Consider the following 26,806-nt stretch of genomic DNA (forward strand, 5'->3'; position numbering starts at 1 on the left):
CAGAAAAAAACAAGCAAAAGGGAGTTTGTGAATAAGAAATCACAGTTGATTGTTTGTATTTTTGTTTATTGTTTAAAGAAACCAGCAGATCTGGGATAAATCGAAGTAAAAAAAATGAAGCTAGACACGTTTGTTTTGTGGGCTTCCCTTGCGTTTGGGTCAGCATGCAGCATATGCTGGCGGTGGAGGTGACCAGGAGGGCCCAGTTCGCCCTTCACAGGAGCCGAGCTGCTCACCTTCCAGTGGATTAGACGGTGACTGTGGTGGATTAAAGCTGTGCTGCAGAGCACAGGGTTCCTGAAGGCTGACCTGAAGGTCCAGAGCCATGAGCACCTCATCAGCACAAACCCCCAACTAAATAAAACAGTATAAAACACTTTATTGACATTTTGTTGCTGCAACAGGAACAAAGTGAGAGAACGTGTCCTTAGAAAGGTGCTGACCGGGATGGAGACGCCTGCAGGCTCACCGATGACAGCCTTTAAATCCCCCTCAACGTTTATCAGAGATAAACCCGCTAATGAAGCTGCAGGAGCCGCTCACTGACGTCAGCACGCAGCGCGGGAAGCTCCGACAGGTGTTAAGCAGGAAACCGCTGACGGCAGAGCCAACCCTCTGACATGACTACACATTACACTTCAAACGGAGGGCTCTAGATTCTTCTTTATTAACACAGAAACAGACGGGAGGAAAACGTCCTGCGGTCCCACTGAGAGCACGTGACCTGCTCGGTTAAACATCGACTTGCTCATCGGTCTTTGTCAGAGGAACAGTCAGAGGATGCTGCGGGAAGCGGATGGCCTCGCTGTTACGGCGCATGTAGGCGTGGCCGCTGATGGGGTACCACATTTCGGTAAAGGTCAGGTTGGCCACGGTGACGGCGCAGCGGCCCAGCACCTTGAAGCCTGACTTGCGGTAGAAGGGGATGAGAAAATCCTCACACATCAGTACGGCGCGGCGCACGTTGGGAAGGCAGCGGAGGTACTGCAGGTAGCGCCACATCAGGATGGGGCCTTTGCCTTGCTGTCGGAAGGTGCGGTGCACGGCGAGGACGTGGATGTGGACGGTGGAGCCGCAGGGCTTATGAAGGGTCAGCGCTTCCTGGTTTCAGAAAACACAGTTTAAATAATAAAAAAGTGTTTTTACATGTTTGAAAGAGTCGTGGAGCATCTGTTACCGTGGCGAGTCGATCTTGATCCCAAAGAGAGCCGATGATGAACGCCACCAGGCGGCCCTCCTCGAACCAGCCCATAGAGAGCTCAGGGCACAGAGTGAGAAAGTGACGCACTTCATCCAGGTGGAGGGGACACTCACCTGACACCGAGATAAACGCTAGTGGAGACAGAAAGAATCGGATGCGTAAAGATGATTAGGCGCAGATTTTACGCACGCCAATGGAGACAGAGAGAATCGGGTGCGTAAAGATGATTTGGCGCAGCTTTTACGCACGCTAAAAGTGACAAATTACTTCTATATAATCATGTTTTTCTGAGAGGATTTTCGCAGGAGTTAAATGAATGACATCCAGTTGTGGAATTGGGATGTCGCAGGCGGTTTCACGCGACACGTCTCCAGCCTCAGGGCGCAACATTTACGCACGGCGCTGCTCACTTACCCTCTCGCTCGATTTCAAAGACGCTGATGGCATCCTGCGTGTTGAGAGGCCGGACTTCACTGGCGGGAAGCGTGTGTCTCCGCTGGATACCCGGTGACACTGAAGGTGAAGACTGCATCGGCTTGATGAAAGGCTGTGCGCCCACCACTGACATCATCCGCTACACGAAAAACTCTTCTGCCAGCAAGCAGTCCGCGCGTCCCGCTCAGCAGGATCGCCTCCGTGGGGCCCTGCGAGAAGAACAAGCTGGTCACAGCTTTTATGGCACAGCTCTCCTGCCTCTGAGTCACCGGCTCATTTCCATTTGAATGTCTGAATAACAGAAAGTCGCAACCGTCCGGAACCCCGCAATTAACCGCGTCGTGCATTGTTTTAGCCCCAACAGGCGACCAAATGACAATAATTAGTAATAATTCCCAATGATTCACCACCTCCTGTATGCTTAAAACAAAATGTTTAACAAAGCTGCCTCTGTGGAATGCGCACACGTTTACGGTCTCCATTTGAATGATAAAAATAAACACAACAGCTTACCAAAAAGAGCGCAGATAAATGTGATGGGAAGACTTCCAGGCGCAGAACAGCTCTGTCTCCCTCTGTGCTTCTCTTCATTATGAACTGATTATTACTATGAGTCACATGATAAAGGATTAGAGAAGTTGTTTCCACAACTCGGCGCATTACATACCTTATGTTCCCTCTGAGAGAGCGCACGCGCGACGCGCAACGTTTCGGAGGAAAGAGTAATTTTTGCTGTAATTCTGTGACTCCTTCTAAAATGGAAACGTTGTTCTGTGTTACATGTTTTCGTTATTTAAGTTGTTGACATTGTGCTTAAATGGAAAAGTATCAGAAATCTGAAAACTCAAAACTAAAATAATTATGATTTATAAATAAAATATCCATTTATGCTGGCTTTGTGATCACTGCTAATATGAATAAATTAACTGCAGACACCAAATCTATCGTTTGTAATGCAGACACACTGATATGAGGCCCTGGAGTTAAAGCTGAACTTTGTTGGGAGACTAACTGACTTTAACTTTTACTCTATGGTGCAAAAAACCCCATTTATGAGCAATTATTTACCGAAACTGATGTTTAAAAGATTTAATTTATGAATACAGAGCCCATTAGCTCTTTGTGTTTTATTACTTTTGCATTTTATTTAAATAAAAAACCACACAAACTAATCCATGAGGAAGAATTTTGTTGTGAATGTATTAACCCTTGTGCTATCCTATGACCCAACCCTTACATTGACGTGTTCTCCCTACCATGACAAAGGTGGATAAAGGTGGAAAGATTTCATGTAATCCATGGACACCAGTGAAGATCACAAATCATTGAAGAAAAAAGGTTCAGCGCACTGTCTAGTGGGGTCCAGATGACCCAACTCCCAATGTTAAAGTACCTAGGATAGCACAAGGGTTACATTTGTTTTGCTGATGGGAAAATTGTAATCAAAATGTATTTATAACATATCAAATTGCCTAACCTAGAATAATGAAATGGAAAAAACTAACAGTAAAATGGTAAAGAGTATAGGGATGCACTTTCCAACAAGGTGCCCCGCCCCTGTCAACCCAGCCCCAATCAGTTGTATATGAATTTGATAAAACATGTATGAGTTTGATGTAAATTTGATATCAAAATTCAACCGGCATCTTGTGAAAACTTTGATGGGAGTTATTAAAACGTTAAGTTCAGAGTTTTCTCCAATCGCTGCTCTGACAACTGTAGTTGGAGTGGATCCTTTTTACGGTTCCTCCGTTGCGGGATTGGAAACACGCACGCCGCATCTCCGAGACATCATCACCGTGACCTCTGCAGACTTATACAGACTGTGTCTGTGCATACGCACACACACACGCACAAAAACAGCGCAAACGCGCGCATACTCTGTATTTCAGGAGCAGTCGTTATAATGTCCATTATTTCTTTAAAATAGGAAGTGGTGCGCGTTAAAGGAGCGTATGTTCTTTATTTTCACTATCATTCTAACTGCTTTTCTAACACTGAAATCTGCATTGCTGAGGGGTTTCTCCTTCTGTAGAAAAGGAGATGAACAAGGAAGTGGAGATTAGAATCATCACTATCTAACTACACTGACTTCCCCCTGTCTGCAGTGAAAAGATGAAACAGCTGTCCATACATATTGATGCCTGCTTGTAAACACCCTAAGGAATGCGTTGGTGGTATGAGAAGACCGTTAACTCTTCAGCCGGAGCTCCAGATTTCACCTCAGACTGAAAACTGTTTTTTTGAACGTCTTTTGGCAAATGTCTCGTCGTTTTTCCCCCCAGAAACTTCTTTGACGGTAAATTTGTCTTCTTCTTCTTACTGCTTTTTACGCCTTGAGACATTTAACCCTTGTGATATCCTAGGCACTTTAACATTGGGAGTTGGGTCATCTAGACCCACTACAGTGCGCTGAACCTTTTTTCTTCAATGATTTGTGATCTTCACTGGTGTCCATGGATTACATGAAATCTTTCCACCTTTATCCACCTTTGTCCTGGTAGGAAGAACACTCTAATGCAAGGGTGGGGTCATCTAAGATAGCACAAGGCTTAACCCTTGTGCTATCCTAGTGAAAAAAAATCTTTCCATTGCAGGCCAAGGTGTAGATGGTTCCCCAGGTGTGTCCAAATTCTGTCAGCTGTTCGGCGGCATGTGATCTTCGGCCTTCCTCTTTCTCTTTTTCCATCTGGTGTCCAGTGTGGTGCTGTCTTCATGATCCCTCCTGAGTACATATCCAGCATCTTTTGAGGATAATTGTTGACATGTCTTCTTGATTGCTGCGGGACAATAGATCTTCATTGCAGATCTTTTGGGGCCAGAAAACCTTTACATTTCTGGTGTGGAATAATTCTTGTTTCATCACATTATTAGCTTAATATTCCATATAGCTGTTTGTATACGTTCAAAATTAAGTTCTAGTTTAAATTTGAAAACTACAAACAAATGATAGTTTTATTCAAATCTTCACAACTAAAGCAGTTTTAGTTTGATTTTTGCAAAAATCTGTTAGCTTTCGCTGCATCATGACAGAAATCACTCAGGTGGACTCCAAAGACTTTATTGCATCATCAAGGCCCCCGTGCTGCACGTGCTGTGATGGCGAGCATCAGTACAGAGGACCGCTGTGCAACACCGAGCAGTTGGAAAAACAAATGGAGCTGAGCTCGTCCACAAGAACAGAGACATCCGTGCAGGCCACGTCTGCTGCACTGCTTCTGAAGCTTCAGAACTCAAAAAGTACAAAAGTTATTTCAATAAGAAAAGTCATAGCACCCGTCTACAAAGACACACTCACTGCTGGCGTTCTCGCTGTGCCATGAAAGCTGGAGGAAGACGTACATTTCAGAGAACATCAAGGCTTCCACTAATAATTCATGAAAACATAGGAGGCTTTTTATTAAAATAGCATTTCTGTAATAATGCATGGTTCAATACTTGAACTATAAATGCGGCATAATTGGGTTCGAGTGAGCAAGAAAGGCACAGAAGAGGGAGGAAGAGGAGCTGCTTTCAGCACCGAAGAATCACAACATCGACCTACTGTTGAACTTTTGAGCAACCAAAGCGGGTCGGGGGTGCAACGCTTCGCAGCAGCTCACAGATTCAAAGGCAAGCAGACGGGATTATAGAGATGCAGAAACACAAGGAACGCTGCACAAACACCAGGAGTTTCATCGGCCCGCTTCCGCCTTCACCGGGTTTTTTATTTGTAACGGACGTGTGGGGGCTTTTCTGAGGGGAGGTACATTCAGCCCTTCAGCACGGAGGGGGGAACCAGATTATTTCTTCAGATTATGAGGGTCCAGCTGCTGGTGTCCGCTGAGGAAGGCTGAAATCACGCTGAGAGAGCGGGCTACTGAGTTTGTGTGCTGAAGTGGGCCAAAGGAGGAAGAGTCATGGCGCAGGGGTGGGGTGCTCTACTCTGCCTGGGGGGCCGGCGTCTCATTGGCGTTGTTATCTGTGATCTTGTTTTCCAGCTCGTCGTCGGACAGCAGGTCCAGAGACGTTCCCTCCACCTGCAATGCACGTCTGCCGGAGCGACTGGAGGAGAAGCTGATGGGGCCGCCCCGCCTGTGGGTGAGGGGGGAGCTTTTATCTGACCGTACTTTTAGAAGCAAAAACAAATGAAGATGACAGAACATTTGTTATTGTTGGAACAAAAGCTCTCAGGCTGCATCCCACTGACCTGAGGCGGTTCTTGAGCGTGTGCACCTCCCTGCTCAGACCCTCGCTGGCCTCGGTGGCGTCATCCAGCTCCCTCTGCAGCTTCCTGCGGGAGGCGTTGGCCCTGGTGGCCTCCTCCTCTGCCTCCTCCAGCTGGCGCTTCAGCTGCTTCATGCGGGAATTGGCCTTCTCCAGCTTCAGACACAAGCAAACATCTGAAAAAAGCTCCCTCTCACGTGGTTACAAAGCCAGGGGCCACAACCCTACCTGCTCCTTAAACTGGTCGGCATGGCGACGCTCATCCTCCACCTGCATGCAGACTTCTTTCAGCTTCTTCTCTGTTCTTCTTACAATCTTGTTGGCTGCTGCTCGCTCCCTTCAGTGAAGAACAAGTAATGAGATGGTGAACTTTCAGAACGCCTTAGTCCAACAAAGAAAAAGCTTCTTCTCACCGCGCCTCCTGCTCCAGCTGTTCCTCCAGCTGTGCTATCTTGGCCTCCAGAGCGGTGATGGAGGCCTTGAACCTGTTCTTTACAGAGCCCTCCAGCTCGCCCAGTTTGGCCCGCAGCTCCTTGTTTTGACGCTCCGCCTGCTGGCGAGCGTTTTCGCTTTTCTGAGCCGCGCTGCGCTCGGCGCTCAGCTCCGCGGACAGGGCGTCCACCTGCAGGCGGAGGCGAGGGAGGGGTGAGGGAAGACCGAGGAGGCGAGACGAAGCGCTATGCCCATCCGGCTCACCTGCATGGTCGTCTTTCTGAGGCGGTCGTTCAGTAGCTCCATGTTGCCCTGCTCCTCCTCCAGCTCCTCCTCCAGCTGGGCGATTCGAGCCTCCAGCCTCCTCTTCTCGTCCATCAGAGCAGCTCTGGAGAAAGGATGAAAAAGAATGAATGAAAGGGGATGTGAACATCCAGGAGCACCCCAGAAGGAATGGGTTGGAGTAAGTGGACATCCAGTGAACTCACAAAAGGGGAAAGTGTCCGCCATCTTGCTGAGGTACAACGGCTCAGTAGCCTTAGTAAGATGGAGGACAGGAATGACAAAAACTTTGTCCAGAGCTGTGTTTTATAGCCAAAAGCTCCAGGTGTTACTTTACATTTTTTTTCTTTTCAGCCTTTTTTCCAGGACAGATGAGTATGTTTTAGAAATAAGTCTTTATTTGCGTTTGAACTCTTCTTCTTTTGCGACTTTCAGTTCCAAATTCCCTCTCCTCTCTTTCCCCAGTCAGACCTGCACGTAACAAATTCATAACAAAACCCCACGTTTTTTTAAATGGCGGATCTTCTTTAGGTTTTATCTCCATAGCAACCATTTTATGTGTTGCTCACCTGGGGGGTGCAGGTCTATGTAATTAATAGACGAATTGGCAAAACTTTTAGGTTTACTTGACAACAGAGGTTTTAATTACCCACATCCTAAAATCAGCAAATCGTATGTTCTATGGTTTGATTCAGCGTGAGCCAACGATTCATGCTATGCTAAAGCCTTTCAAAATCTACTTTTTTTCCCCCAACATTAGTTCCCAAGTAGCTTCCAAAGGATGCTCGAGGAGTTATGAGGCGATAGATGACAATCTCTCTGTGAAGTTAAAATTTGTAGCTGGTGATATTTTTTGAGACTTCAAGTTGGCGCCCTCTTCCCAAGGTCAAAGGTTAATAAAAGTGGTGGTTGTAGACTTAACCTGGTGGTGTATGATTAAAATCTTTTGAATATCCCTTGAACAAAAGTTTTCTTTTTCCATTTTTTGGAAAAATGTAAAAATCTCCAAATTTGATACTTTACCACAAAATGGCAGCCTATAGCCATCCCATAATAACTTCAAAACTTCCTTTGAATATCCCCGACATGTGTGCTTTGGTTTCGTTAGTTGGTTTTGATAATTTTCTTTGAGCCCCCTGAGAGATTTTGGCCCCCTTCATATTTTTAAAGGGGTTTATTCCTGCTGTGATGTCATTTTCATGCGGGTGTCATTCACTGTGTGTTGAGCTACAGTCCAAACAAACGGCAACAGTGTGGATGAGGAATGTGCTGGTCTTACTTTCCAGAGGTGCTGTTGGAGATCTCGTCCTGCAGCTCATCCCTCTCCTGCTCGGCGTGCCGTCGCCCTCGCTCAGAAGCAGCCAGGTCCTGTGGAACAACCGGAGATCCTTTAAACCTGAACCACCATCAAACCCTTCACACCTTCTCAGCTCAGGCTTCCCTGACCTCCTGCAGCTGAACAATCTCAGCCTCCAGGCTCTTCAGCTTCTTCTCTGTCTCCTTCGACAGGGCAAAGATGTCATCTCTGGAGGCTCGGGTGTCCTCCAGCTCCCTCTGGTAGTCCTTCATTTGGGCCTGAAGGGGGCAGCGTGGCACCAGCATTAAAAGGCTGAACTGTGACTGTGTGTCAAAAACAGACAAACAGAATCTGCACCTGTAACTTGCGCAGCTGCTTGATGGCTTCATCTCGGGCCTTGTTGGCCCCTTCGATGTGTCCCTCTATGTCCTTCAAGTCCATCTCCAGCTTCTTCTTAGCAGCCACAGCCAGAGCTTTTTGCTTCCTCTCATCCTCAAGCTCCGCCTCCATCTCTCGCACCTACCAGGAGAGCATCACAGATCTGATCTACTGCTTCATCAGATGTCATCTTTGAAATAAACGGATGGACTTTTCAGCACCTGCTTGACCAGAGCTCTTTTCTTCTCGTCGTTCTGGTCGTCGCGGCCCTGCAGGTCCCTCTCGTACTGAGCCTTCATGGCCTGCATGTTGACCTCCAGGCGCAGCTTGGCGTCCTCTGTGGCCTGCAGCTCGTCCTCCAGCTCCTCCAGCTGAGTCTTCATCTCCTCCAGCTGCTGCTCCAGGGTGCGCTTGGACTTCTCCAGCTCGTGCACCTGTGGGGCGAGCTGGACTTTGAGGAGCGGGGAGAAACAAAAAGCTGGAGGCAGTTGACGGCCAAGCTCACGTTTTTGCCCACGTCGTCCTTGGAGCTCATCAGATCTTCCATCTCGGCCCGGAGCTGCTTGTTGATCCTCTCCAGCTCCTCTTTGGCCTCCAGAGCCTCATCCAGAGCTCGGGTCATGGACAGAGCTTTGGTCTCCTTCTCTCTGGCTTCAGCCTCAGCGCGGTCACGCTCCTCAGCGTAACGAGCTGAGATGCTCTTCTCCTCAGCCAGCATCTGCAGATGAAGACGATCTTCCTTATTAGCTGGGATTCCCCTGAACTTTAAAACCAAGAAGAACAAACCTGATCAAACTTCTTTTGTTTTTTCTCCAAGTTGGAGACTATTTGTCTCTGGTGGTCCAGGTCAACGGTCAGATCGTCCAGCTCCTGCTGCAGACGGGTCTTGGTCTTCTCCATCTTCTCAAAGGCGATGGTCTTCTCCTCCAGACGCTGGTTGGCCAGCTCCAGATCCTTCTGAAGTTTTTTCTTCGTCTCCTCCAGACCTTCTATTGTCCCAACATCATCTTCCAGCTTCTTCTTGCTTTCTGAAAGCTGCACACACACAAAGATCAGAGCTGCGACAACATGAAGGAGAAGTGATGGAGAAATGCGCCTCTACCTGAGCCTGGAGGCTCAGCAGCTGCTTCTCCAGATTCTTGCGCGCCTCCTCATCCTCCTCCTGCTGCTCCTGCAGGGCGTTCTTCTCCTCCTCCAGCTGGCGAATGCGACTGCTCAGATTTAGTTTCTGCCGTGTCTCCTCCTGAAGCAGCTCCTGCAAGACGCCAGAGTCGATCCAGTTATTTCCACAAAGCTAGACCCACCTGAAGCATAAAGGAGAGGAGCGGCACCATACCTGAGCGTCCTGGAGCTGACTCTCCAGTCCAGAGACGTCTTTGGCCAGCTTGATCCCTTTCCTCTCCGCATCCTCCAACAGGGAGGAGACATTGTCCAGCTCCGTCTGTTGGAGGTTCACACTTAGGTTGACGGTTCTAACCAACCAACACTGTTTCAGCTTTGAACCAGCAGCTCACCTGCAGCTTGTTGGAGCGCTCCCCCAGCTCCCCTTTGGCCCGCTCCCCCTCGGTGACCCTGGCCATGAACTCCTGCAGCTGAGCCTCCAGCTTCTTTCTCTTGTGCTCCGACTCGGTCTTTGCCTGCTGCAGAGTCTTCACCTCGTTGGACAGCTCCTTGTTGGCGCTGTCCTGACTCTGCTTGGCCTTCTCCAGGTTGGCCTTGAACTGAAAGTACATCACACCTTGAGGGTCACAGAGTGATCCGTCGTTCTTTAGTCACGGTGATGGAAAGGTCTCACACCCTCTTGGCCTGCTCCAGCTGCTCGGAGAGCTCCTCCAAAGCTGTCCCGTGCCTCTGCCGCATCTCCTGGATCTGAGCCTCGTGGTTTTTGCTCTCCTCCTCGATGGCTTTCTTCAGCTCCGCCACCTCCTGCTCACGCTTGGTCCTGCGAAGAGTGGCGGGTTGAGCGACAGGCCCGCCGTCTGAGACCACAGTGAAATGTGAGGTATGAAACCTGAGCTCCTGCTGGGCTGCGGTGGTGTCCAGAGTGTCCTCCAGCTCCGTCTTTAGGGCCTCCAGCTCCTCACTCAGGTCCCTCTTGAGTTTCTCTGCCTTGTTGCGGGCCTGTCTCTCTGACTCCAGGTCCTCCTGCAGTTCAGACAGCTGAGCCTGCAGCTCTCTGACCTGCTTCAGCACGTTGTTCTTCTGGTTGGCCTCTTCCTCACACCTGTTATACAGTGAAACGACCATAAAGACGCAGCAAACCCCATCGACGTCCTTCAAAGTGTTACTTCAGGAACATGAGAAGATTGTGTTAGTTAGATGAAACTATAAGACAGACTGGAGGTGTGTATCTGTCCGTCTCACAGGATTTTTTTTTTTGTATCACATTGAACACAACAGGAAGAGAAACTGAAAATGTTTACCATAAACCAATTATTTACATCCTGATTGATTTTGTTATTTTTTACTGACAAAACTTGTGCAAATCTGTGGTTTTCAGTTGTTACTGCCGTTTCTACCAGTGCTTGATCAATTTTTCGATACACAGGATGGACGGATCCTATACATACAGACCATAGAACAGAACTGAGAACAGAGAACTAAAACTTTTATATGAGGTGAAACTGTTCTACTTCTACTCAGCGGCTGAGTGAATTTGTCCTTTTTTAGGTTCAGCTGAGATGTTGAGATTTAGTTTCTTATTCAGGTTTATTCATCAACCAATATTAAAAGAATAAAAATATATATATTTTTACAACCAGGTAGGCTGTTACCATATCGCTGTGTTAGCTTACTTGTTTTTCTGTTTTTGTTTCGTTATCCTCTCGAGTCCATGTCTGTTTTTGACAGACATGGACTTTTTCATGTAATAAGTGCACTGGCGTGCCTGCTACTCCCTTTTTGGACTATTTTCCACCACTTTCGACTTCGACAAACTGGTGCAGAGGTCCGGCTCCGTTCTGGGATGTCCCCTAAAGTCTGAGGCTGTGGTGGGTCAGAAGAGGATGCTGCTGAAACTGGAATCCATCATGGACACTTCTCTGCATCATCACCATCCTCTGCATCATGGCTGCACTGAGGAGCTCCTTCAGTCGGAGACTTTAACACCTCGCTGCAGGAAGGAGCGCTTTCACAGATCTTTCTTCCTGTCAGCTAGACTATAGACGTTGGACAATAAATATCGTTGGTATTCGGTCTATAAGTGCATTTTTAGTGTTATTTGTTACCTATCTACTGTTTTTGATAGAGCCATGGTTACACAGTAAGTAACAGTTTTTTTCCATTCTACATGTTTTAAATCTTTAAGAAATATAGACTTAATAATATTTTTTGGTCAAATTAAAGATGCAATTTTACTTTTAGTTTTACGAAAAGTTTAAAAAAATTGTTTTTAATCACCAGAATTAAAAAAATGTGTTTAGGGAACTTGTGTCATTCTTTAAACCACCACTGGGTGGCAGCAGTGCACATTTCTAATGCCGTGGTTTTTATCATGGATTCCAAAGAGTAACATAACTGCTATTGAAATATAACAACTCTTTCCTGTAACACTAAAACATTCGTGTTCTCTTTATCTGGAGAGTTTTTAAACACCTAAATTACACCAACTACACCTGTTCTGACGCCTTCACACTGACTCACAGTGTGAAGGCAGATCTTCCATATTTAGCCTGTGCAGTTATGTAAGTGGCTTCGCTCTGCAGTGATCTTTTCTGTGAGGTCCACTGTCTCCTACCTCGACTGCATCATCTGCTGCTCCTCCTCCTTCTTGGCCAGCTGCACCTTCAGCTCCTCTATCTGTGACTGCAGCTCAGAGATTTGGTCCTGGAAGTCTGAAGTTTCTCCATCCAGTTTCCTCTTCGCCTTTTCCAGCTCCTGCCGGGTCTTCTCCTCTTTCTTCAGTCTCTCTACATTAGAACAGATGATTTATTACCTTCACCCGTTTGTTTTTCACGCTCCGTCTTGAGGTTTTCTTCTTTACCCTCCAGGTCGACCATCATCATCTCCTGCTTGTTCTTGACCTTCCCCAGATTTTTGGCCTTCTCCTCTTCCTCCGCCAGCATGACAGTCATCTCATTGATTCTGTCTTCCATCAGCTTTTTTTCCTAAAAAAAGAGACATGTTTTTCAGTTTCAGGCTTTGAAAATGTATAATGTAGAGAACTTATAATGTAAAAGTCGGACTTACTTTCTGGAACTTGGAGTTCTGGTCCTCCAGTAGTAAAATGTCCTCTTCATACTTCTTGATCTTGGCCTCAGCTGTAACTTTCTCCAGCTGCAGCTTCTGCCGGGCAGCCTCCTCCTCATCCAGCTGCTCCTCCAGGTCCTTCAAGCACAGACCAGAGAAGAAATAGAATAGCACAAAGCTACACCGTCAGCTACCTCTGGCTGGTTTGGAACGAAGCCACACCTGGACGTGGGACTGCATCTTCTTCTTCTCATTCTGCAGGCCTTGTGTCCTCTCCTCTTCCTCCTCCAGCCGAGACTCCAGGTCGTGAAGGATCTCCTCGAGCTCCTGCTTTTTGGACGCCAGGCGAGCTCTCATCTCCTCCGCCTCTGCAAACAGTTCTGTCTCCGCCTGCAGCTGCTCTGCCAGGATGTTCTTCTCTTCAAGTAACTACAGGAAAAAAAAAGTCGAAGGCCTCAAACAACCAGAAACATCCCAGCAGAGTTAGATTTAAGCAGATTAAAGCGAACTTTTGTGGCGGACCTGCTGGTGTTTCCTCTCCATCTCCACCAGCTCCCCCTCCACCTTCATCTGCTTCTCCTTCACTTTGACCAGCTCTTCGTCTTTAGCCTGCATCTCTTCCTCCTGCCTGGTGACCTGCAGCAGCGGCTTCACCTACAGGAAGGAGTTTCAACATTTTCCAAACCAGAAAAAAAACCCCACTACAGCTGCTGTACAAATGGTGTAGCGTCTGTCCGCACTTTAGTGAAGAGCCTCCACCATTGCCAGTGACGTAGCTTCAGGTAGGCCGCACAGTTTCTCTGCAGGACCTTCAGAGCGCTGAGCTGCTGCTGCTTTTTAGCAAACGCCCTAAAATCATGAAGCAGGAGAAGGACATTTGTGGTCAGACGTGATGGACAAGGGCGGCAGGAACTCCTTGTTGGACTCTTACTTGCGTGCGAGATATCCTCGACAAACAGCCTGGAAGTAGATGATTATGTCGGTGATCTTCAGGTCTCGCTCCTCCTCTAGGTGGGCCAGGACTCCAGCCCTGAAGAAGATCTTACTCTGGCCGATGCGGAAGAGGTTGCCATCCAGCTCTAAGGCTTGAATCTACAAGAAAATGGTTTGGATTATGTTTAGCTGAGACAGGCTGCTGTTGGCACAAACATTGGGAATCTAAAGTTATCCTCACCATTCTTTCACAGGCCTGTTTGCCATCCATGAAGCCTTTGGGAATGGCGTTTGGAGTGAGGATTTCATATCTGGACACAGAAAGGAGTTTTTATATCAATAAATAGAGACTGCAGTAGTTGACTACTGTACAGTGTGGCAAAAAAATATTTAGTCAGCCACCAATTTCACAAATTCTCCAACTTAAAAAGATGAGAGACGCCTGTAATTTTCATCATAGGTGTACATCAACTTTGGGAGACAAAATAAGAAAAAAAGTTCAGAAAATCCCATCGTCTGATTTTTAAAGAATTTATTTGTAAATCACGGTGGAAAATAAATATTTGGTCATCTACAAACAAGCAGTATTCCTGGCTCTCACAGACCTGCAACTTCTCATCTGTCCTCCACTTGTTACCTTATGGCACCTGTTTAAACTAGTTATTTACATAAAAGACACCTGTCCACAACCTCAAACAGTCACACTCCAAACTCCACTATGGCCAAGTCCAAAGAGCTGTCCTGTCTAAGGACACCAGAAAACCAAACTGCTGACTTGCACACATTGTCTGATTTTTATAGAATTTATTAGCAAATCATGGTGGAAAATAAGTATTTGGTCAATGACAAAAGTTCAACTCTGTACTTTATTGTATACCTTTTGTTGGCAATGACAGCAGTCAAATATTTTCTGTAAGTCTTCACAAGGTTTTCACAATCTTTTGCTGTTTTTTTGGCCCATTCCTCCATGTAGATCTCCTCTGGAGCAGTGATGGTTTGGGGCTGTCGCTGGGTATCACAGACTTTCAACTCTCTCCAAAAACCTTTTATGGGGTTGGGACCTGGAGAATGTCTAGACCAGTGTTTTTCAACCTTTTTTGAGCCACGGCACACTTTAACCTTGACAAAAATCCCGCGGCACACCAGCATCCCAAAAAAAAAAAAAAAAAGCAGAAACTCATAGTCTGTGTTGATCTACACCCCCCCCCCCGCCACAATTTGTGATAATTGTGGCAGAAAAAGCAGGAAGTTGCAGATGTTTTTTCTAAAAGATGTAATAAAACTTAAGTTACATACAAACTGTATGTTCGTTGTGGTTTCAAGACATGTAACAAGGACGACTCATTGTACGCTGAGGCGCTGTCCCTTTAAGCCAATGCATCATGGGAGATGTAGTGTGAAAACTGCCACAAAACGGCAGAAAGACTCGCGTCTCTGAGCTTCATGGTTTTGTTCACTTGTTCCACGGTCTGATACCGGATTCTGTGGAAAGCTACACCGCTAAAGACGAGCTTTAGCTGGTGTTTTTGTTGGAACTGAGTGAGTTATGAGCTAAATTGGAACAAGGAAGTGAATACTTTAAACACTTCTGATTGGTCAGACTGATGACATGTGATTAAGCCTTCAAGAATGATTGGTGGAGTCGTGGAGACGGTGAAAGCTGCGGGACTTTTCAGATAACAGTTATAGCTGCAGCTAAATCGCGTTACCGTCATTCTTATAAAAATTTATTTAATAGAATCAAATAAACACAAAGAAAAAAGTATTTTATGATCTTTCATATTCCTAACTACTCAGTGTTTTATCAGGACCTGTTTGGATGAACAAAGAGCTGATTTCCTGGAGATGGGAAATGTTTTTAGATCAATTAATGAGGGCAATTTTCCACGGCACACTTGACCATCTCCCACGGCACACTAGTGTGCCGCGGCACACTGGTTGAAAAACACTGGTCTAGACCACTCCAGGACTTTGTAATGCTTCTTACAAAGCTGTTCCTTCGTTACCCGGGCAGTGTGTTTGGGATCGTTGTCATGCTGAAAGACCCAGCCACATTTTATCTTTAATCCCTTTGCTGATGAAAGGAGTTTTTCCTTCTAAATCGGACCATACATGGTCCCATTCATTCTTTCCTTTACACAAATCTGTCGTCCTGGTACCTTTGCTGAAAAGCAGCCCCAAACATCATGTTTCCACCCCCACGCTTTAGAGTAGGTATGGTGTTCTTTGGATGCAACTCAGCATTCTTTCTCCTCTAAACCGACGAGTAGAGTTCTATCAAAAAGTTCTATTTTGGTTTCATCTGAACATAGGACATTCTCCCAATCCTCTTCTGGATCATCCAAATGCTCTCTAGCAAACTTTGGATGGGCCTGCACATGTACTGGCTTTAGCAGGGGGACACATCTGGCACTGCAGGGTCTGAGTCCCTGGCGTTGTAGTGTGTTACTGACCTGCCTTTGTTACTTTGGCCCCAGCTCTCTGCGGGTCATTCACTAGGTCCCCTCGTGTGGTTCTGGGATTTTTGCTCACCGCTCTTGTAATCATTTTGACCCCACCGGGTGAGATCTTGTGGGGAGCCCCAGATGGATGATCAGTGGTCTTATATGTCTTCCATTTCCTAATGATTGCTCCCACAGTTAATTTCCTCACACCAGGCTGCTTACTTATTAACATTCAGTCCTCCCAGCCTGGTGCTGGTCAACAATTTGGTTTCTGTTGTCCTTAAACAGCTCTTTGGTCTTGGCCATAGTGGAGTTTGGAGTGACTGTTTGAGGTTGGGGAAAGGTGTCTTTTATATAGATAACCAGTTTAAACAGGAGCCATTAATGCAGGTAACAAGTGGAGGACAGAGGAAAAGTTACAGGTCTGTAATAGCCAGAAATACTGCTTGTTTGTAGGTGACCAAATACTGATTTTCTTGTGAATTTCACCTATGATGTAAATTACGGGCCTCTCTCATCTTTTTAAGTGGAAGAACTTGAACAACCGGTTGCTGACTAAATACTTTAATGCCCCACTGTACGTCTGGTGCTCTGGAGGAAACAAAACAAAGGAACGGCTCAGCACCTCTGTCTAAACTCCTGAAAGACAATGCGGTTGGGGAATCCCTGTCTGCAGATACGGATGCCCTCCAGAACTCCGTTACACCTCAGCTGGTCCAGAACCAGATGAGGATCCAGTTTCCCTGCCTTGGAAAGAATCAAGGAGAATTAATGTAATTCTGCTCTGTGGAACCTTCTGAACCCCACAAACAACAGCCAGAGTCCAGGGCTCGGATGTCTCCTGACACTCACTCTCTTTTCGTGGTTGGGGATGATGCAGCGGACAAAGTTGGGGTTGGTGTTCCTCAGCGTGGCCATCAGCTTGGACAGCTGCTCCTTGTAGAGCTGACCCACTGTGCGGAACATACCCTTCTTGGTCTTATAGGCAGCACCGAAGGCTGTTTCGTTCATCCCAGCGACCTGATCCAGACCCACAATCCGGTCCACTGAGGGTTGAAAAGAAGCGGATGAATATTCCACACTAGAGCAGTGATGGTGAAGATGGTTTGAAAGGAGCATCAGGATGACTCAGTGTGATAAAATCATGAGGAAAGAGAATATACTGTGTTCAAACTGATTTAAAAATCAGTGATTATGAGGACACATCAGCGATTCAGAAAACTAAAATGGAATTAAAACAAAGTATTTGTTCAGTTACTTTTTTCCTGTGAAAAATCCATCTCCATCCATATCCATCTACTACCACGTCCAATTCATTAAGTCTCACAATGTTAACAAAAGTGCACTAAACGCTTACATTTTCTGCAGGTCTGAAGAACTTTTTGGTGAGCGTGTTGACTCTGGTTTAGGTTTTTGTGCCTAAAATGGGAATCAGTCTGGATAAAAGCGTCTTTGGTGGATTGCTCCTTCATTCTAATAACTGCTTCTGCCTCTTTTGATCAATAGGTTCAACTAACTCCTCCTAACTGCATGATGGGTTGTTTCTGTCTTCTATGCAGAATTGTTGTATGCAGCCTCACTCAGGAGTTTTCCTCCATGGATGGTTTGCTTAACGTCATCAAACTGCATGAAAATCCCCCTCCAATCATTTTTTGATCTATTGTAAAATTCTTCCCAGTGGTCTTTTTAATTCCTATTATGCAGTTTTTAGTCAAAATCAAAAAATCTGTGTCGTTTTCTAGGATATAGTTTCTGAAAAGTGGCAAAAGTTTATAGGAAACTCCTCTCTGAGTTGTGGGCCGGACCATTCGAAGGAACCCAAACCCCTTCTCCTCCCTATGCTAAGAGCTTGGATTAGAGAGCTCATAGCCCGCCCAGCGTATTTTCTTTTTGAAATGGATTTTGTTTCATCTACTCCTGATTCACAGCGACGTCAATAAAGAAATAAACATGGAGTATATGTAATTTTAAGTTTAGTTTTCTTCAAATATGTCCTTTGCCATTAGAAAAATGCCACAGGATCGTGTTAAAAACACCAAAAACATCATTTTCATTTGAGCGGGTCTTTAACTAGATCACTAAAACTGTTGTTTTGGATTCTGATCCACACAGAATGCAACAAGCCACATCCTTCAGAACGTTCATCTTTTGTCTCATCAGTCCGTAGAATTTTTGCCTTAACATTTTAGGAACTTTGCTGATTTCTTGCTCAACAATTTCCTTTAACTTAAACATTCTTTTTTCTATAGTTTTATTTTCGTTCAGGTTCGTTTCTTAGTGTTGGTTCAAAAGCATTAGAAGCTTTTAGACTTTCTTTTTTTACTTGGATTTCCTTTGTATATCCGACAAAATAGTTTGATGACATTTGTTATTTTGGTAAGAAAAACATGTACAAATAAAATAAATACATATGTATTTACCACAAAAAACATGTATTTTCCTGTTACTATGTACTATAGTACTTGCATGTGTTCTTTACTATTTTATCCTTTTTTTTAAGAGGTATTGTTTATCACCATCATACAGTTGAAATAATAAAGATGTTTAGCATCAGGTGGCTTGAATCTAAGTCAGACTCTACAATGACAGAGATGGAAAATGATAAAGCATTGAAGGGCAGCGCACAGGAAGGAAAGTGCACAAGAAAAACTCTTAAAATGTCTTAAAATGCAACACAACCATCACGCACATTTACAAATCAGTTGAAAAGCAGCTGAAAGCTGTGATTTTTTGTTGTTGTTTTTCTTTAAATTTTGGACAAACACGAAAAGAAAATTTGATGGATAAATTGGATGTGATAAATCATGTAATAAAGTGGTTACGGTAGAACAGGGGTGGGATTAAATAAGTTCGCTTCCTTCCACTTCCTTTCAAGCAATATTTCATTTTATGTCTAATTATTCCAAGTTTGATTAGTTATTGTACGAATGTATAACTGATGACTGTAATGTTTTGTTTATTTTTCTTATTTGATTGCTTAAAAAAACCCATTTCAAATCAAATCAAATCACATGGAGACCTGAAAGCCAGCCCCTCACTCTACATAAAGCAGAAACATCCATCCATCATTTGAACCTGCTGAAAACCTTTCAGGGATGAAAGGGTTGCTGGAGCCTATCCCTGCTACTGATGGGCAAAGGCGGGGTTAATCCTGGACAGAGCTGAAACATTACGCTGCAAAATGTCCAGTTTTTATCCATTTGAGACCTGAATCTATGCCAGGTTGCTCTTTCTACATTAAAGCTGGAGACCTGTTCTTCGGTTTGAGAGCTTCAGACGTTCTCCTGCTTCCTCCAGATCTCCTCTTTGTCATCTCAGAATGAATTCTCTGCATTTTGAACCTCTGTGAGGCGGAGAAGCTTCTCCCAGGTTTTCACTGTTGCTCTTCCTCCTGACATTCTTCCACCAACTTTCACTTTCGTTTAAGCTTCAAAGATGAAATCAGTAAATAATAAAATAATGAGATCTGTAACCTCAAGGTCTAAGCAGTGATTAAAGTCTAAAGTACAAGAACCACTGGTATAATTTTGAACCAGAAAAGGTTTTTAGTTCTTACCATACGTGGCAGGTTATCGAATCAAACACCTGCTTCAGTAAAAGGTTTAAATCAATCAGAAGCAGAGCCATGCAAAGCCAGAGCCACAGAGGACACGGAGAAGCTGTGAGAGCAGCAGCATGGAGGAACATGACTGTCATTCACCTGGAGCTTCATGGAGCCCAGACACATTGTCATAGAAAGAGGCTCTCTGAAACGTCTGAATGTCTACAGCAACAGAGAGAAGACAGCAGAGTGAGACAGGAAAGAAAACCAGAGACACAGGCGTCGCAGGAACCAGAGAGAGGACAGAAGAAAGAAGTTAGTTCACCAGCACCAAAGCCTGAGAGTCAACCTTCTGCACACAGTCACAAACTGGTCAGTATTTTGTTGATCCACCTCAAAGCTCATCCGTCTAACCCGAAAAAGCGTTTTTTTTTTGTGTGTCTCTGTTGGATTCTGTGAATTGAATTAGATTTTAGATGAACGTGGGAGGCTCACCGTCCTTCCACAGCTCCGCCACGAATTTATCAGTAGACTGGTGAAGCAGCGTGGCGACGTTATCGTTCAAAGGATCCATGTTCTTCATCAGCCACTCATCAGCTTTGTAATCCACCTGAGGAAGACATCGGTGAGAGGTTTCAACGGCAAAGAAATCCCACTTTTTAAAAAACAGAGACTAAAACCTAATCTGAATCGGGGCACTGAGTGTAAATTAGCTGTTAGACAAATCTACGACTCCAAAACAGAAATATGCTTTCAGGCACACAGAGAAAAAATGAGGAGCTCGTCCATAACTGAAGTGGAAGAACTGCATGTCAAATGGGATTTATGAAAAGCTTTGCTGTCAAAAAAAGGATACTAAACTTCTCCGATCATTTAGAGCAATTTATTTTATTTTTTTAAGTTCAGGAAATTTGTTTTTCTCACGTGGAAATAACAAGATTTAAAGACAAGGAGACACTGAAGATCAGTGCTGGGAAGGTCAGAAGGATCTGGTTTGACATCCTCTTTGGTTTTGTGTGTTTAGTTTCAACAGTTTGTGTCATTGTTAAGGAGCTAATAAAGTTTTTTTGTGCTTTTGAATGCTATTTTTGAAAACATTACAATAACCAACAACCTGCACATGAGACAGTGAAAAATAACACGATTCCAGATTATTACTCATTACTTTATAATCTGATCTATTGAAAAAACAACAATAAAAAGGCAGCAGCTTGGAGGTAAAAAGCCTATAAAAAAGGAGCAACACCTTTAAGCAAATGGAATCACACACATAAAGTGTGTAGCGTTATCTTTTTTTTTTTTAGATCAAGTTAGTAAAGGTGGATATTAAAAAAAATGACTGATTGTGTGTACAAACAGAAGAAGGAAGATCACCTCCCTTTTGGTTTTCAAAGCCTCCTATTTCCTTCCTCAATATTTATTATTGTGTTTAAACATCAAAACACGAGTTTTAATAACGCTAAGATGCCTCAAGCCTCCCTGATCTGAGGTGTCAAAAGCTTACAGAGAAGTGATTTACTGAAGAGAATCTCAGTTAGAAAGATGGAGTTAGTGAGTTTGCCTGGTCAGACTGTGAGAATCTCATGGAAGTCGACTGTCTGCTGCTGTTTGATGGATGTTTAGTCTCTTAAAGCTTCTTCTTATGGGAGGTAGTTTCATAATTTAACCCTCCATTTACTCTAAAAAGGACATTTTAGATGAGGAAAGGAAAAAGTCAAAGGTAAACAACAAAGCAATACTATTCATTCATAAAACCAACTAATTTCGATCTTATCTTTGCATTAATAATTCTGAGGCTCAGCATTTGTCTATAAAATATGTTTTATATATTTTATGAAGACGATTTAATGTAATGCAGAAGAAAGATTTAAAGAAACTTGATAGGGCTAAATAGATTCCAGTTTTGGTGCTTTTCTGTGGCGTAGACGCTAAAGCTGCTCAGTGTTTTGTCATGATGAGGCCCAGAGGAAAAAGAGCGGCAGCCTAGACTGACTCAGTCGGCGTGGAGGTGCTGTGACCCACAGGCGGCGGCTCTGAGATGTGGAGGAAGCCGTTTCTGTTCATAGATGCTGCATGAAACCTCTCAGTTGTGTAACCAGCAGGTACCAAAGACTCCCATCTTGGAGAAATGCAAACCAAATCTTCCTGCAGCAGAGCAAAGCTTCTGTCTGCTCCTAAAAGACCAGAAAAGCGTGTTTCCAACCGTCTACTCAGCAGCACCTACCCGCCCGGCGTAGTGGATGATGCAGAAATCCGCTTTGTCCTTGAGTTGGCGTGGCTTCTGAAACTTGGCGTGAGTTCCCTGCTCCTGCAGCACTTTGTCAACAAATGTCTTATCTGTGGCTTTGGGGAACCAGCACTCCTCGTCCAGCAGAGCCAGGATTCCAGGGGGGTTGTTCTGAGGAGGCGAACATAAAGACGGACGTTCATAAAGAACACAAACCCATTGGGATGTTGGTGTGCTCACTCACCGGCCTCTCGATGAGATCGATGCAGGGCTGCAGGTCCAGGCCGAAGTCAATGAAGCTCCACTCGATGCCCTCCCTCTGGTACTCCTCCTGCTCCAGGATGAACATGGTGTGGTTGAAGAGCTGCTGTAGCTTCTCGTTGGTGTAGTTGATGCACAGCTGCTCGAACGAGTTCAGCTGAGGAGAGAGAAGAAAGCAGATCTTTATCGTGTACTTCTCCATGCATTTCTTTGAAAAAGCTGAGACCTCATAAACGATAGCATTCAAAGAAAACCTCAAAAATCTCAAATCCAGCGATGTCCAGGATGCCGATGAACGAGGCTCCCTGCCGTTTGGTCCTGTCCAGAGCCTTGTTGATGCGGTGGACCAGCCAGCGGAACAGACGCTCATATGTAGCCTTGGCCAGAGCTTCAGCAGCAAAGTCAGCCTGAGGAAGAGCAAAGAGCCAAAAACACCAACATTTACTCCCAGCCTTATCCCAAATAAAGAGCGTTTTCAGGGTAAGATTTTCAAAAATAAAAATGTTTGTATGATACAGAATGGTTTCTGTTAACATCTGTGAGTAAATCTTAACCGAAACAAACATAACCAGCACGGTAACGTGGGCGTGCTTTCTGAACGCTAAAGGAATGTTCCAATCAGGCGGGAACATTGGCGTCAATAATAGCTGAATCGTATGAGCAGAGAGCAGAAGTGAAGCTGTTTTTGTCTGCAGGGACTGTTGGATTTGTGAGGGATCCCTCTTTTTCCAGATGTCCAAACATATGTTATGAGTTTACAACATGAACTTTCCTTTACGGAGAAAGAGCGAGTTCAAGTGGTGCATTTCCGTGTTTGAAAAGCTGACAAATGAAATGCTGATTAAATCTGGTCAAACACCTAGGGTTTTTTAAACTGAATCTAACTTGGACACTTTTTACTCAAAATGGGTCCAAATCAAGGAATTTAGAGTCATTTCTTAACGTTTTATCAGGTCATATTTACAGTATTCTAACATTTGGGGAAACAATCCATCAAATGTTCAGCTGAAAATGGGCCTAACCTGTTCTTTGGTCTGTGCTTTCTGCACATAGTCTCGCCCCACTTTGATGCGAGGGGTAAGGATGGCTCGGGTGAACTCCATGATGTTCATTCCCAGCAGATGGCAGAGCTTCTGTGCCGCTGGGGAAAAGCAGAAACTTTAGATCTCAGCGCACTGAGGGACGACAAACGGACACGGTGAGAAGGTTTACCTGTGTTCTCAGGCATGGAGGCCTGATCTGTGTTCCTCTCCTTCTTAAAGACAACATTACCAAACTGCAGCACTGCAGACACCACCCTCAGCATGCCTGCAGCAGACAGAACACAACTTTATTCATCCTTTGGGACACCGCCAGTGCAAGTGGAGGAAAAACAGGAACAACTGGAGAAGGAGCATGCAGTCAGTGCAGAAGCCATACTCACAGACTATCTCATCGTGGGAAAAGCCCATGATGTGCATGGCGTCCATGGTCTCCTGGAAGTTCTCCTTGTCCTGCTGTCCCGGAATGGGAATGTTACCGTTTGATAGGAAACGGTAGTTGTTGAAGCCCTCGAGGAGCAGGTCCGCTGAAGGAAGATATGAAGAGGAAAATTAGCGGTTCTTTAGTTAAAAAAAAGATTTAACAATTGTCCTGCTTGTCTGATCCTATTTGCAGTAGCTGGTGGTTAAAAGCTCCAGAAATGTAAATGTTTGTGAAAAAAATGAAACAATATTTGCAGTTTGAAGTTGAGAATCTGAAAATCCTTTAATCTACCAACAAGTTCATGAAAAGACAAAAATGGATAACTTAAAAAATCATCTTGTTGGTTCTGCTTTGTTTGACTGTAACTAGAACATAAATGACATTTTGCGGTTTTTCCTCTCAGGTTCTTTGCATTTGGACTGATCCCTGCTGGGATTCTAACAGACGCTACCACTCAATGACTTTCAACCCAGTGTGAAGTCGTTGAGCTCCTCTGATGGTCCTGTATGCATTTTTACAGACAATTCTTTTTATTAAAAATGTATCTTTTTTTATCATTATATTTTAATGTTGTTCAGTACCTTTTTATATCACTCTATAGTTTTATTTTGGTTCACTATAAAAACAGGGTTTTGATAAAGTAAAAAGATCCATGTGTCAAGAAAAACTTTCTTAAAATAATCGTATCAAGAAAGTTTGACAGTGGAAAATAATTTTAGTTTGAGAAAAGACTTCTTAGAGACTAGAATTTTGTTTTTCTTAAAACAAGAAGTCTTTTTTCTGACCCCATTGGTAGATTTCTTTTTTCATATTTAAAGAAAATCTGCCAGTGGGGTGAAAATGTTAACTGTTTTTCATGCGTTTGGGGACTGTTTGTCGGTAAAATGTGCTGCATTGGTTAACATTCACAGGACTGGACTCACTTCGAAGGTGCTCTCCTGCTCCTGCCAGCAGGCGGTAGAAAATGTGGAAAGTCCTCTCATCTTTTGCCTGTCTAATGGCCCTGGACTTCTCCAAAAGATCTGACATCGAAAGGTTAAGGGTTTGCAGCACTTAATTACTTAGATAACAAAAAATAACCATAAAAAATACATTTGTTAGAATTATAAAATCTAGAAGAAGATATGTCAAAAGATGCTGAGAGAAAGTATTTCCATAACATCAAGGTTTTCTTTAATATGTCACATCAGAAAAACTAAAAACGAGAAAAACCAAAATGAGTTTTGAGCCGTCCACAGTCTTGTGGTGAGAATGGAGAGCAGTGTGGATTCTTGTGGGAAACTGATGTTTGAGTGTCCCACTGCTTTCTAATGTCATCATCTTTAAGCTCTTTGTTATCTTAGGATACAGGTTTCAATATTGGCCCCAACAATGTATCCTGTGACGTCAAAGTTGACTCTGATGAACTTCCCCTGCAGAAAAAAAAAGCATGGTCCTGTTAGAAAAAGCAAGAATCTATCAGTGTCTGTGTGCTTTTTGTGTCCCTTTTCAGGGCACAGCTGCATGTTAAACACCACCGCATGGATTCCAGGAGATGACAGAAATGCAGGGAGGAACAAAATGCCTTTATAAGGAAGTGCCAGGTTCACAGGTCAGAAGGAATTCCAGGCATGTCTGTGGCTTCCTGGCAGGGAACGGCGTTTGAGTATGTGGGAACGCGTGTGCCCCCCCGAGTCTGACCCAGCAGTGAGTTATGAGGACCTGAGCAGCATCGCTGCTTAATAGTGACCACATGTTTAAATCAGACAAAGACAAACGTTGAAAGGAACAAGAAGTGTTTCAGAACATCACATCTCATTCTTCATAGAAGTTGAAGAAACAAACACATGAAGTATTCCTCAAATTGACCCAAGCTGGATATAAAAAAAAAGTGTATATTTATTTCCTTTGCCGTTATAGTTAAACGTGGGGAGTGACATTATCTTCACAGATCAGTTGAAACAGCCATCAAAGCCTCAGAAGCTGTAAATGAATAAATAATATGACAGTCAACACCTTAAAGGAGAAGCTGTGGTTTTGCAGGAGTTATGTGCCTGACTGTTTGCTGGCAGGTAGCATCCTGCCGGGTAAAAAGCAAAACACGGAGGCTAAACTTTACACAGAGTGTATGAAGTTCTGCTGGAGGCTGTTATTAGCTCATCTCCAAAGCCAAATGAGTTAAGCTTCTGCTAATAAAATGTCATGCCAAAAAATGATTGTAGAGAAATGAAATTCCACTGCAGGTTTTAAATTCCAAACATTTCCAGTTGTTATGCAAATCTAAAGACACCTACATCCTTTCTCGCCTGAATTCTATTGAGTTCAAAAACGAGGATTTAAACAGAGAATGTGGACTCACAAAGCGGGATGAGTTGTCGTTTTTCACTGTCTTAGCGTTACCGAATGATTCCAGGATGGGGTTGGCTTGCAGGAGCTGCCGCTCCAGCTCACCCTGTGAAGAAAGACGGAGGCGAGAGCTGGTCAAACATGGCAGGTTCTGCAAAAATGATCTGTTACTGTCATTCCTGCTTTTTCCTCTTCAACATGCACAAGTGAGTCAAGTTTACGTTAAAAAACAGGACAGAAAAAAAGCAAAATGAGTCAGTAAAATCTGCTTTTTGATGAGAAATTTGAACTTTTTGGAGGACAAACAAATGACAATCCACTGATCAGAAAATTAGAGTAAGACTAACAAGATGGGAAAACCGAAAGAAAAATTGGAAGACATCCTTCTATAAGTTTATTCATCTTTAAAACATTTAAAATAATAAATAAGGTTAAAAAGTTTTAAGGAATTCTGATAACTAAAATTTCAACCAGACAAACTACAAGGCACATTTGAAACAGAAGGAATCTTTTTATGAAAGGTTTCCGTCTTTTTGGGCTTTCCTCTGAATGTGCTGCTCCGTTTGAGCAGAGGAGATGTCTTCTGGCTTGATGTGGTTTCGGCTGTTTATAGTGTCAATGACAGAAACAAACCTGGGGGGTATTCCAAAAAGCACGTTATGTGAGTTACCACGGTGTGTTTGAGGCTAAGAAAGCGGATAACCTCAGCTTTTGGTTCCAAAAACAGAGGTATGTTTTAGGGAATCCTTGGTTCCCGTAGCAACTCATGCTCTGAACATAACCTGGGGGGTATTCCAGGAAGCAGGTTATGCTAGCTCCCACGGTAAGTCTGAGGCTAAGGAAGTTGATAACCTCAGTTTTCGGTTCCAGAAATGGAGGTATGTTTCAGGGTATGTCAAGTTGCCATAGCAACTCATGCTCTGAACATAACCTGGTCGGGAGCAGGTTTAGTTGAAGGTTAGTTTGTTTACAGAGAGATGAAGCAGCATGGCGTGTCCATTTGAAGAGGATTTAGTGGATGAAGAAGCTCAGATAATACTTTTTCCACCATGAGAGGATAGTAAGACCACGTATGGATGTTGGAAAATTAAACTTTTTTACTTTGATCTAACTTAGTTATTTGCTTCAGTTAAGATAAATCATTTGTTTGTTAAGTCAGTTTAAAAATAACACGTATTTATCAGACAGTTAT

At 44.2% G+C, this 26,806-nt stretch overlaps 2 protein-coding genes across 6 annotated transcripts in view; both read right to left on the minus strand.

Annotated features, from left to right (window-relative positions):
* Window positions 1–361: 361 nt before the first annotated feature.
* aanat1b (arylalkylamine N-acetyltransferase 1b) lies at window positions 362–2,284 on the minus strand. 2 transcript variants are annotated; one of them, XM_011478418.4, is made up of 4 exons: window positions 2,150–2,284; window positions 1,616–1,845; window positions 1,178–1,332; window positions 362–1,101 (listed from the first exon to the last, which is right to left on the minus strand). In XM_011478418.4, the coding sequence occupies exons 2-4, from the start codon at window positions 1,770–1,772 to the stop codon at window positions 733–735; spliced, it is 681 nt and encodes a 226-aa protein (XP_011476720.1). In that variant the 5' UTR covers window positions 1,773–1,845; window positions 2,150–2,284; the 3' UTR covers window positions 362–732.
* A 2,397-nt stretch (window positions 2,285–4,681) lies between these two features.
* The window catches only part of LOC101154782 (myosin-10), a 71,503-nt gene continuing 49,378 nt past the window's right edge, over window positions 4,682–26,806 (minus strand). For 2 of the 4 annotated variants that reach the window (XM_020705468.3, XM_020705467.3), the window contains 37 exons: window positions 25,628–25,720; window positions 24,638–24,701; window positions 24,213–24,311; window positions 23,249–23,392; window positions 23,038–23,133; window positions 22,848–22,966; window positions 22,080–22,232; window positions 21,809–21,982; window positions 21,562–21,735; window positions 19,833–19,947; window positions 19,497–19,559; window positions 16,649–16,842; window positions 16,422–16,543; window positions 13,594–13,663; window positions 13,351–13,511; window positions 13,160–13,268; window positions 12,942–13,073; window positions 12,642–12,848; window positions 12,420–12,557; window positions 12,214–12,337; window positions 11,968–12,139; window positions 10,243–10,455; window positions 10,029–10,173; window positions 9,746–9,952; window positions 9,568–9,672; window positions 9,334–9,486; window positions 9,018–9,266; window positions 8,737–8,949; window positions 8,453–8,665; window positions 8,211–8,372; window positions 8,003–8,131; window positions 7,836–7,924; window positions 6,539–6,662; window positions 6,256–6,464; window positions 6,071–6,179; window positions 5,826–5,998; window positions 4,682–5,710 (listed from right to left, as the gene is read on the minus strand). In XM_020705468.3, the coding sequence (XP_020561127.1) occupies window positions 5,557–5,710; window positions 5,826–5,998; window positions 6,071–6,179; window positions 6,256–6,464; window positions 6,539–6,662; window positions 7,836–7,924; window positions 8,003–8,131; window positions 8,211–8,372; window positions 8,453–8,665; window positions 8,737–8,949; window positions 9,018–9,266; window positions 9,334–9,486; window positions 9,568–9,672; window positions 9,746–9,952; window positions 10,029–10,173; window positions 10,243–10,455; window positions 11,968–12,139; window positions 12,214–12,337; window positions 12,420–12,557; window positions 12,642–12,848; window positions 12,942–13,073; window positions 13,160–13,268; window positions 13,351–13,511; window positions 13,594–13,663; window positions 16,422–16,543; window positions 16,649–16,842; window positions 19,497–19,559; window positions 19,833–19,947; window positions 21,562–21,735; window positions 21,809–21,982; window positions 22,080–22,232; window positions 22,848–22,966; window positions 23,038–23,133; window positions 23,249–23,392; window positions 24,213–24,311; window positions 24,638–24,701; window positions 25,628–25,720 (5,370 nt within the window). In that variant the 3' untranslated portion in view covers window positions 4,682–5,556. The remainder of the gene's footprint in view (window positions 5,711–5,825; window positions 5,999–6,070; window positions 6,180–6,255; window positions 6,465–6,538; window positions 6,663–7,835; window positions 7,925–8,002; window positions 8,132–8,210; window positions 8,373–8,452; window positions 8,666–8,736; window positions 8,950–9,017; window positions 9,267–9,333; window positions 9,487–9,567; window positions 9,673–9,745; window positions 9,953–10,028; window positions 10,174–10,242; window positions 10,456–11,967; window positions 12,140–12,213; window positions 12,338–12,419; window positions 12,558–12,641; window positions 12,849–12,941; window positions 13,074–13,159; window positions 13,269–13,350; window positions 13,512–13,593; window positions 13,664–16,421; window positions 16,544–16,648; window positions 16,843–19,496; window positions 19,560–19,832; window positions 19,948–21,561; window positions 21,736–21,808; window positions 21,983–22,079; window positions 22,233–22,847; window positions 22,967–23,037; window positions 23,134–23,248; window positions 23,393–24,212; window positions 24,312–24,637; window positions 24,702–25,627; window positions 25,721–26,806) is intronic. The other 2 variants (XM_078951346.1, XM_078951345.1) reach the window with 1 other exon arrangement.

This window comes from Oryzias latipes, chromosome 8 (genome assembly GCF_053564925.1).
Source record: "Oryzias latipes strain Hd-rR chromosome 8, Olatipes_Hd-rR_3.1".
In the NCBI taxonomy this organism is placed as follows: Eukaryota; Metazoa; Chordata; class Actinopteri; order Beloniformes; family Adrianichthyidae; genus Oryzias; species Oryzias latipes.